The sequence below is a fragment of the Phymastichus coffea genome, unplaced genomic scaffold (assembly GCF_024137745.1).
Source record: "Phymastichus coffea isolate CEN01 unplaced genomic scaffold, Cenicafe_Pcof_1.1 PCOF00357, whole genome shotgun sequence".
NCBI lineage: Eukaryota > Metazoa > Arthropoda > Insecta > Hymenoptera > Eulophidae > Phymastichus > Phymastichus coffea.
The window spans coordinates 16,179-27,178 of record NW_026707168.1 but is presented as its reverse complement, the minus strand read 5'-3'; the positions used below and the strand labels follow the sequence as shown (position 1 = coordinate 27,178).

Sequence of the window (11,000 nt, the reverse complement as noted above, 5' to 3'; positions counted from 1 at the left end):
CGCCCGCGTGTAACGCGCGAGTATCATTTTGTTTTCTCGCGCTAGGCTCGTAGGCGCACAGACGTGTGTTATCTCCAATAACGTGGAAATGAGTAAGGCTGTTTTTCTTTGCGTAAGCGCGCTGAAAGAGAAAAGCAGCGCGCGAGGAGCACTCGGGATTTTCGGTGGGTGTCAAAGGAAGCCGAAAGCAATTGCTCAATCGAGCGAGCGCACGCGGGGAGAGTGAAGGCGAGAGAGAGAGAGAGAGAGAGAGAGAGAGAGGAGAGAGAGAGAGAGAGAGAGAGAGAGAGAGAGAGAAGAAAAAAGGGAAAGCAAAAACTGGGCCTAACGGCTGTGACGTAAAGTGGGTTAAGGGGACCGTATCGCATTGCAGGCACATATGAGCGAATAAGCGATCGTCTCCTTAAACGGCCATCATCGATTAATTGCGAGAAACCGGTCTTTTTCCCATCGAAAAACTTCGTCACCGCTGTTCTTTTATCTTTATTTTTTCGTTGCTCATCTCTTTTGTCGGATCTTATCATCGAACGGTCGGTTTTTGTTTTTCCTTGGCTTTGGATACTCGAGGGTGATTAGGCTTGCGCTAAGCGGTGATATATCATCTCGGAATTGATAATGGCAGTCATCGAACGAGCACAGCCTATCTCGAGAATCCACGTGAACTCGCGCTCGAACGACGGATCGACGACGGACTTTCTTCTTTTTTTTTCGTTTTAGCCTCGCATTTTCAATCAGCGTTAGATTAGAAAGTCATAAAATAATTAAGCATTCAATGTCGTTAGGATAGAAAGCGTCGGGTGAATCCCAAGTGGTAGCAACTTTCGAGTCGCCTTCGCAAAAGACATCCGCGGAGCATTGTCGAGAAAGAGAGAGAGAGAGAGAGAGAGAGAGAGAGAGAGAGAGAGAGAGAAAAACTGATATTCGGAAGGACGCGTGCACGCACGGCCGTGTGGAAACGTCTCGACGAGAGCGGAATATTTCCAGACGCGCCGCCGAAGCAGCCGGACGTCGTGCCTCTCCCTTCCTCCTTGTGACGCGGCTCGAGAGCCCCTTTCACGCTGCTTCTGCAACTTCGCTCCAGTGCTTTCGTTGGCTCGCTTGGGCGGACTCGTTGGCGGATTTACTAGCTCCGTTGCGGGCGCAAGGGGGGGCTCCTCGCTTGCTGCCCGCGACGGCGACTCTGGGACTTGTTCATTTTTAACAACGTCGCGCTGATTTTTCTGTTTTTCGCCTGGCAATCAATCGCTAACCAAAATTTCCGTTCGCGTGCGCAGTCTAATCTTAAATTGATAAATCGGATATCCGCCGCACGCGAGGCATTATTTCAAAACTCCGCGATGAAAACATCAAACGGATCGCTTCCGGGTGCGGCTGAGTTTTTTCGAATCCCGCCCGTACGTCAAGATTTATACTCGGGAAAAGCAGGGGGGGGGGGGGGTTATCCAGCTGTAATCGTGGTCTTTTGGGAAACGCGCACGGCATCGAAAAACCGTAAAAGCAGGTTGAACGCTTATCAACGGGAAAGTCGCAGTGAAAAAAAGAAAAGGCAAAAAACTAGCGGCAGCTCTCGATTCACGAAACCCATATCCGCACGCGCGAAGGCGCAGTCTATAAACCCGTCGGTCGGGGAAGCGTAAAAAAGGAAGGCCCTCTCTCGGCATTCATCGCTAGCTATCAAAAGAAGTCTCTCTCTCTCTCTCTCTCTCCGTGGCTCGTTTTCAAGTGTGGTCGCTACGGCGCTTCTTCACTCGTAACGCGCGCCGCAGGAAAGAACAAAAAAAAAGTATCGCAACTGCGCCGGGGCGATCAAGAAAGAAAGAGGCGCAAGCGGCATTCCGAGAAAGACACGTGTGCGCGGCTAACTCGACATTTAATTTTAGCGTTGGATAATAACGCTTTTACTTTTAATTCCTCGCGAGCTGCGTGCGCCTTTCACCCAGCCACGCCACGCATTGAGCAACGGGGCTCACGTAATTATCGAAGATTATCGGGGCCCGGGCAAGAGCACGGAAAAGTTATTGGGCATTTACGTAATGCGCGATAATTGTCGAGCTCGCCTACGCGCGGCGGTGCATCGCCGTCCGCCGCGCGCCGATCGTAAGTTCATCAAGCTCCATTGCCGACGCAGTTGCACGCGAAACACATGGGACTCCTCGGCGCAGCGGAGTGAGATTGACGCCCCCTCCCCCTACCTCCACTCCGGCAACCGACGGCGAATCGAGCGCTTGACGGCTCGCCGAGCTGGGGAGCGTCTTTATGTATGCAAAGCGGAAGTACTGCGTTGTGCGTCGCGAGCCTCCACTTTCTGATCGCGGGTAACTCTCCTCGATTTTGCGATTCTAAAACGTGCCTTTGTATTTATCCGAGATCAATATTCCCAATCACGTTTCGAAAGACTCGTCCTTAACAAAGGAAAATACGTTGGGTAAGAGGAGAGAAGGAGGTAAGATAACAAAGAAGCCACCTCATTATTTCCGGAAGAAAAGTTTTTCCAGTGAAAGAAAGGAATAAAAGTAAGATGCCCCGGAAAAATAGTCATTTTGAAAATGTAAAAATCCCTCGGCAGTAGTAGCATCTCGCAAAGTGAAACGTACCGTGGCGAAAGAAAGGGATCCTCAAAAGAACATTGAAAGTACGGAAAGTTCGAATGTAAGATAGATTTAACGGTAGAACGGAGGCAGGTAGCCGAAGGCTTTTATTTTTTATTTCGTTTTGTTTGATTTGGTATTTTTCTGAGGTGACGCGGCGCGGACGCGTCTTGAAGTTTAAAGAGTTTCGCGCACGGAAAGCCCTCCGGAGGTGCGGCAGTTGCCGCCGGTGCCGCGCCGCGCCTCCCGCGCCTCTCGCGCCTCTCGCGCCCAAGCTCCTTCCTCCGCGAGTGCTGCGCGAGTCGAAGAAAGAACAAAGGAAACGCACGAGCTGTTTGCTTTCAATTAGGTCAGCGAACCGGGGAAAATGCACGGGGCGTGAAAAAAGTAGAAGCCCGCGTCCCAGCGAGGCTCGCTTCGGGAGTCGATTCTTTTCCGCGCGAGGCGAGTCGCGCACGTCCAAAAGTCCGATCCAGTGAGTCAGGTCGAGCAGAAGTCGAGCGCGTTCCACGCCGGCTGCTGACTAACGCGCACGATACGTTAACCATATTCTCCGACCCCGAAGGTTGTAGCCCCTCACCTTGGCATGCTTTCCTTTCTCTCTCGCTCTCGGCTCATACGGTTTCGCGAGCGCGAGATTCGTCAATTCGCTGAGCTACTTGTCACAACGGCGCGGCGACCTGTTGTGACACGGTCCTGTTGGCGAAAAGTCCGCTCGTGAAACGTGCTTTTGATAATGGTTTGTGCAAAGTCAGTCGTGTCTTAGACACAACAAGGTTAGGACGAAATCGCCGCCGCGTGACTGCGCTTGGACAGGCACTGACGTTTCACAAGCCTCGGTTCAATCACTCTTGTAATAATGCGTACGCTAATTGTCTATCTCTCTCTCTTTTGTTTGTTGCAGGTAAGCACAAGCTTTTGAACGCTGCGCAACGCGTGGCTCGATACCACTAGTGCTACACATAAGTACGTATAATTCAGCTCGAAGCAAATCCAATTGCGAGTAAAATAACGTTGACGAAACCGAGCGAGGGGCGAGTCGAAAGTTCTATCGTCGAAGCAGCCGCCGAGAGCCAAACGCTTCGAAAAGTTGCTGCCTCGCAAGAGCCTATTACAAAGCAATATCCTCGACTTGAGAGAGGAGCGTAATGCTACTCGATAAATAACGGACACGACCCACATTATAACAAAGTAGAGAAAAGGCCTTATCGGAGCGGTAAATAACGGCAGCGTTAAATAAGAGAAGACGAAATGAATCTCAATAAACTTGCTACCATTTCTCCTTTAATGCTTTTTGTTTTATCTTCTTTGCCTCTTTTTTTCAAGGAAGAAAGGTATATGGACACAAATGTATAGGATATGCGCGCTTTGATATATACGAAACCGATCACCGACTTATCGGATTTTTCCTCCACGAGTAGCGGCAATGCCTCTCTCTTTCTCTCTCTCCTCTCTCTCCTCTCTCTCCTCTCTCTCCTCTCTCTCTCTCTATCTCTCTGTCTCTCAATGCTGAGCTCTTCATGCTCGGCGATTACGGGGGACAAAATTCACAAAAAAGAACGGCAGCGGGATGAAGAACGCAAATAAAAGTTGTTCATCCGCGATCTCTCCAACGCCGCCGTTTGTTCAATCGCGAATTCGTATTCTAGTCATCGTGCCTTCGGGGCGTGTGCGTCGAACGGCCTCTCGTGCGCACGTTGCGTCGAGAGGAAACAGCAACAGCGCACCCACGACCCGTGCGCGCGCACTCGCGGCATTTTGCACGCGCGCAAACCCGCAAACAAATATTACGAAACGATGCTTTCCATCGCTATGACAGCCGAATGTTATTTTGCGGCGAGCGCCAGATAATTCGCTCGCTCGACATAACGCGGCGTTCGTTATTATTTGCGACCTGGATTTCGCATCAAGTTGTTGCACGTTGCAATAGCCGTGTATCGCTGAGGCAAAATCAATGAATGAAAAAACAGAGGGAGAGAAAAATCGCGCGAAGTGGAACGGCAAACAGTCGTAAGAAAATTAACTGCAATTTTCATGAAAATTATCATGACCACATCAAAAGTGTATTAATTAGCTACATTAGGAACGAGGAATTAAAGTTTCAGTGCTCGTTCAGCACGCGAAAAGCTATATATCGAGTGCCCGCTCTCTCTCGAGTGCTTTTTCGCGTCGGCGATTACGTTACCACGGCGCGGGTGGGAGGGGGGGGCGGAGAGCGAGTGCAAACTCCGAGAAAAACTCGCAGAGCTGAAGTCACACTGTATACCTTCAACCACGGCAGTTTCGATGCGCGAAAGTGAAATCCCCCCCCCCCCCCCTCATTTTTTGGCTCGAGTTTGGTTGAGCAATAAGATCGCGATGATGATAATGGCGACGGTTAGACCTTTATATCCCGAGGGCTTGGTCGTGTTTTCCGCGCGGGATTTCGTTCTTTCGTCCCCCCGGCTCCCTCCTCTCTCTTTGTTCTTGCTGCAATCTTGGTATCTGCACGCGCGAGGACGGCCCTTGGGAAACGGAGTTGGGATTCACTTTCTGCCTGATCGCTCGCGGCCATCCGATTCTTCGCTTAATTACTTGGGGCGATTTCCTCATCGTCTCTCGGCTTTTCCGCGTTGGAACGCCTCCTTTCGGCCATTAGCTGACAACTCTTCAGCGAATCTGCGATCAGCAATACGAGCAATGGCCTCTCTGGTCGCCGAGAAAATCAAGAGAATTGGATTTATCGCGGAGTAAACGTCGCGACTATGTACTTTCTTTGAAGCTTGTTTAGCTGGAGATTGACTTGAACTTAGAGCCGTGCCTTCGCACTGTTGAACACTCGAGTGTCGGAGAGAAAGAACTCGGAGGCGAAAATAGCTCGCGCGAAAAGCTGCTTCCAAGAGAACGAAACTTTTCTCTCTCTCTGGCGAGACTCGAGTGCACTTACATTCGTCGAGATGCGCGACGCAGTCGAACAATTGATGATTGCAAGCGGAGCCTTCGGCGAGCCAAGGGGAGGCGCCAGTTTTAGAAGCGAACGCGAGGCCGAAAACTCGAATCCCACGGTCTGGTTGACCGGCTAACGAGCCTTATAAATCAATCGATAAGCTCTCGCCGCTGCAGCCACGGCGTCTCTCGTAACGCTCTGCACGCGCACGTAACTTTCTCCGCGCATGTTTGTGTGTCTGCGACTTTTCCGCGGGGCGCGCCCACCGTGCGCCTACATGGCCTTTCCGAATAAAGCCAGCTCTCCCGTACGCCCTCTCACTTACTTTATTGTACAGCAGCATTTTGGTCATTCCACTTCCCCTTCTCTTTTGTACACTGCGCCTATTATATATTATACCTGTACTGCGTTCCCCGCTTGCTTGCGCTGCGCTCATAAAAGGATGTGGATGTGTGTGCGTGTGTTTTTATCGGCGGCTGTGCCTATAATTTATTTCGCTCGACAAGCCACTCTTGGGATTTTGGGAGCGCTCGCGCCTGCATTTCACCTCGCAATGCTTTTTTCCTCTTGCCAAACCTTTGCTTTAGTGATTCGCTTTATCAGTAGTCTGGCTAGTCCGGACTGACGCGCGACCAACAATGCAATTTTCAGACAGTCAAACTTCTGAAAATTACCGAATTTTCGTTTCCTTTGCCGTGCATTATACAATATTTCAGCTCTAGGTTGACGGCCAGTTGGGTAACAAGTTGCAAGCGACCAAAGCTAAGCTTCCATAACGATTCGTACGCGAGACCGATTCGTCGACTGCTCCCGAATGTCACTTGCAAAGTACCTACTGCTGTTAAAGCTTAACAACAATCTACATGTTATTTCAATTGAATAAATTTTAATCTAGCCGACTCGGTAAATTATTTCAAGAGTTTGATCAAATTTATGTCATAGATTCGGATAACGACGACTGTTGTGAAATTTCATTTAGAAGTCACGCTGAAACGGTAAGATCATTCTTTTTCAAATCTCATCAATAAAAGTCAGGAGTAGAAGCTTCGAAAAATAACCTCGGAAATTTCTCCAAGGTTTCGCAAGTCTCCTTTCCAAGTTCCAAACTAATCGACCTCACAAGACTTTGTCTTGAAAATTTTCCACAGTCCTCGAAAAAAAAAAATCCGTGAAACTGTTATAAAATCTTGCGTAATTACTGAATGAGTTATAATGTTAAAATGTTCAGTTAAAGCACTGCTTCCGTGGAGTACGTAGAATACACCTTAACGACGAGTGAAAGTATATTATTTTCAGAAATGTTAGAGCAATTTTCCACTGTGATACTTTTTTTAAATTATACTTGCCGCGACAATTCATGAAACTTTGAGCGAGCCTCAAATCATAAATTTTTCAAGTAACAATTCAAGAGAAATTGCCAACAGAGAGTACGAACTGCAATAAAAAAAAAAGAGAAAAAAAACGTGAAAAATTAGCGCATATCATTCGTTTCTTCCGACAAACGAAAAGAGCCGTATGCATGCGCGCAAACGAAATACGTTTCGATGCGCCGGCTGCACAATGTGTCGCCCGTAATTGGCGCGGTGCATCCGGCAAGGGCGTTTGTGTCGGTTTCGCTCATGCCGTTTTCCTTCTGCTCTTCATTTATTTATTTTTTTTTTCATCCCAACGCGCACACTCGTCATCGGAGGAATGTCGATTACTCCGTTTCGCGAGCTAATTAGCAATCTCATTCTTAATTTCGAGTCGAAAGCGAAATTGCGGGGTCGTCGCAAAGCAACGACGGGGAGAAGGGCCGTTGCTTTGCGACTTGGTGCGCATTAAAACGCAGAAGCTGCTCGACTCGAGATTGAATTTTGCTAATGAAAAAGAAAAGGAGGAGGACGTTGATCCGCGGTCTCTGTGAGGAGTCCCCCTAATCCTTGGACGCGCCATTTTACGTTGGCGACGCTCTGCCTCTGTGACGCTGCAGCAACGGTTCTTTGTTAATTCCGTCTGCGCGCGCGGCCCTTCTCCCGAGGGCCGCCGCCGCCGCCGCCGCCGCCGCCGCCGCCGCGACGTCGTTTTGTTTTATCGACGTCCGAGGTGGCTTTGGACATTTGACAGTGCTCTCGAAAGAAAGCGTTTTTCCATGTTATTTTTAGTTATCGATTTCGCGAATGATCTTTTATTTTGAAACAACAGTTAAAGTGGTGCCTCAAAGAATTAACCGAGACTCAAAGCAATCAATTTATTAAATGAAAACAGGCGAAGTGGCAAGTGGTCGCGCGAGCATTGCGACAATGGAGACAAGTGACGAGAGTGTGTCAAAGCAAGGTAGCAGGAAGAAACGCGGCCGTCCGAGAAAAAAGACAAGCGCCGTGAGCGCCGCGAACGCAGCGAACGCAGCGACCAAGACGGCGACGACGACGTCGACGTCGGTGACGTCGACGACGACGAGACGCAGGAGCGCGCTGAGAAAAGAGGCAGCGCCGGCGACGAGCGCGGAAGAGAAGAGGCAAGAGCCGACTAAAAGAGTGAACGAGCTGATCAGCGAAGAGGAGAGGCGTAAGATCGAGACTTACTACTATCTGGATCTGAGCTTCGTGGACAAGCGCAAAGTGAAGAAGGCCATCTCGGTGGGCGGCGACAAGACATACCGCTGCAAGCTCTGCCAGAGCGCCTATCCACGCCTGGACAAGTGTCAAGTAGGTGGACCTTTACTTATTTGTTGTTTGGCTGGCGGCGGGAACTGACGCGAGAACGGCGTGCGGCCAGGTGCACGTGTGGCGCCACTTCGACATGCTGCCGTACGTGTGCCACGCGTGCGACTTCAAGACGTTGACGGTGACGAGCATCCGCGGCCACGTGCGCAAGTTCCACCTGAAGCTCAAGCCCTTCAAGTGCGAGCAGTGCGACAAGCGCTACTCGGTGGCGGTGCTGCTCAAGGAGCACATGCTCGCACACTCGAGCGCGCAGCCGTATCGCTGCGACTACTGCGACTTCGGCTGCCTGAACAAGCGCGTGCTCGTGGCCCACCTGACCAAGCACAAGGCCGAGAAGGTATGGCGCGCCGGCGAGCCGCGAGAGAGCTATTACAGCGAGGTGCTATATGCCCTTGTGAGAGCAGGACGTGCTGTGCGACATCTGCGGCCGTGGCTTCTATTCGACCAAAAAGATGCGCGCCCACCGCAACACCCACGAGGAGTCCAACGCGATCAAGTGCGACATCTGCTTGGCCTACGTCAGCACGGAGAAGGCGCTGCGCCGCCACCACGCCAATGTGCACACCAAAGACTACGTCTGCGAGGTCTGCGCCAAGAGATGCACCACCAGGAAGGCCCTGCACAACCACGTATACGTAAGTGCCCACCCGCCCCCCTCGCGCTCGCGCGCGCCTGCTTGTAAACGCTTTTGCCTGCGAGCAGCAAGTGCACTCGGACGGCAGGCACCAGTGTCCCATCTGCCCGAACGTCTACAAGAACGGATCGATGCTGCAGGATCACATTCTCAAGCACCAGGGCATCCGCAAGTACAAGTGCGAGATCTGCGCTAAGACCTTCGCCCAGAGGACCCACCTCACCACGCACATGGCCGTGCACGACGAGAAACGGTCAGCCGACCACCCCCTCCCCTCTCCTTCTCGCCCGTCTCACGCTTTATTTTCGTGCGCAGACACAAGTGTCCCGGCTGTCATAAAGGCTTCAACAGACAGGACAACATGAAGGTGCATACCCGCAACTGCGCCAAATTCCAGGCAGACCCCGACCTCGCCAAGCTCTTGCCCACCAGAAGATACAAAGCTGCGGCCGCTCGCAAAACTTCGGCCGAGCCCATCATGAAGGACGCCGAGACTGTTAACATCACCATCAAAGTTGAGCCAACGCTCGATCCCGATGTCGACATCAAAGTCGAACCGGCGGACGATGACGAGACGGAATAGAACGACCAACCTCTAGATTATACCTTTTCTTTGTCTTTTTTCTTCCTTTCTTTTTAATTGTCATTTTTTTTTTGAGAAATATTACGTTGATTTATTTTTTGAAATTGTTGAATTTTTGATCTTTTGACTTGACTCGTATTAATCTTGCTAGGAAATTTCAATTGTAGATTTTTTATGTGCCTGCGAATTATACCTCTTAATGAGTAAATTTTATAAAAAAGACTTGTACTGACGAAGCGATGAAGTTTACGAAGATTTATACTAACCAAGCAATGAATATCGCACTATTTTTAGAAGAATAATGATTTTACAAACGCATAGCTTTTTCAAAGCTATTATTTTTCATACGTTTGACAATTGTATTTTTATCCAACTTGTTGTAATTGAGCCCTCGTGCCTTTAACAATTGTAAACAATTGTAAACAATTGTAAGCCTTCCGAAAGAAAACTTTTTTTTTAACGAAAATACTAACGCCCTGTTATAATTATTTCACTGACCTATCAAACTAGTAAATCCTTTGTGTTCCGTTGCTTGAGATGTGGAACAAGGCTAAATCCTGCACCCGTCCGCTGACGAGCATTTGAAAATGATCACTAATTGCAAAGCATCGGTGTCCTAGATCGTGTGCGGCAGGCAAGTTGTTTCGCGATTGGGAAATTGCGGCGGCGCCGGCGACAATCCCGTGAGAGGCGTGGGCATTGTATCGCCACACACGCGCGCGCACGCACACACCCTTTGCGCGCCGACTTGAGTAACCGCCTCTCTCGCTTATCGTTTTCGAGCATCTATTGTGTACTTTTCTACGTCTGGCGTCATTAGGTCGCCGCCTTTGTTGCTATGGACTTGCTCACTGATCTGCTGTCTAAAGACAAGGCACAGGTCGACTCTTTGACTGTGGGTATCAAATTGAAACCTTTCAGCTTCAACGGCAAACAATTTATTGCACTCCCGCAGATGCTCTGGAAGCACGCACAGAACGCTCGGAGCGTTTCAGCGAAGGGGAATATTTCGAATAACCCCGTTCACGGCGAATGTTGGTGAGAATGTTCCACCACTTGGATACTGCGATTTGAAAAGAGAAGAGCGGCGCAGTGTCGCGTGCGAAATGCAAAAGGGGCAAAAGGCGGGGAGGGGAGGGGGCGGGGGGAGGCGAGCAAGAAAACGCAGGCCAGAATGCGCCACCTTGGCAACAGCGACGAAGGACGCCGCGAGCGCTCTTTCTAAAAAGGACGGCTTCTCCCTCGCAGCTTAATAACGACGAATGCAATATTGGAGAAACGAGGTTGATGTAAAGCAAACGTCGAGATAGAGGGGAAAAAAAGGAGAGGAAAAAATAGAACGACAATTATTTGTATTGCGTCTGGCTCGGCCTAATTAAACCCTTTTAACTTTATTGAACAGCGCGTTCTTCATCCTTGTTTGCTCTTATTCTTTTTTCTTCTATCTCTATTGACTCGCCCGCTGAAGAGTAAATCACACAGCACGCCGCCCAGTAATTAAAATCAACAGACTCGCGTGTAATTAAATTTCGATGAAAAAAAGTTAGTCGAACAGTTTTGCTAA

General features: G+C 49.8%; 1 protein-coding gene across 1 annotated transcript; it reads left to right on the top strand.

Moving 5' to 3' along the window:
- The first annotated feature begins 7,650 nt into the window (after positions 1-7,650).
- LOC131674947 (gastrula zinc finger protein XlCGF46.1-like) lies at positions 7,651-9,874 on the top strand. The gene is made up of 5 exons (XM_058953765.1): positions 7,651-8,201; positions 8,272-8,556; positions 8,624-8,854; positions 8,922-9,106; positions 9,169-9,874. The coding sequence occupies exons 1-5, from the start codon at positions 7,752-7,754 to the stop codon at positions 9,434-9,436; spliced, it is 1,419 nt and encodes a 472-aa protein (XP_058809748.1). The 5' UTR covers positions 7,651-7,751; the 3' UTR covers positions 9,437-9,874.
- Positions 9,875-11,000: the final 1,126 nt, after the last annotated feature.

Bases quoted from the DNA above. Each gene is read 5' to 3' on its own strand.
- LOC131674947 (XM_058953765.1), top strand. From the start codon at position 7,752: ATGAAAACAGGCGAAGTGGCAAGTGGTCGCGCGAGCATTGCGACAATG. The intron at 8,202-8,271 runs GTAGGTGGACCT...GCGTGCGGCCAG, and splicing joins CACGCCTGGACAAGTGTCAA to GTGCACGTGTGGCGCCACTT. The intron at 9,107-9,168 runs GTCAGCCGACCA...TTTCGTGCGCAG, and splicing joins GCCGTGCACGACGAGAAACG to ACACAAGTGTCCCGGCTGTC.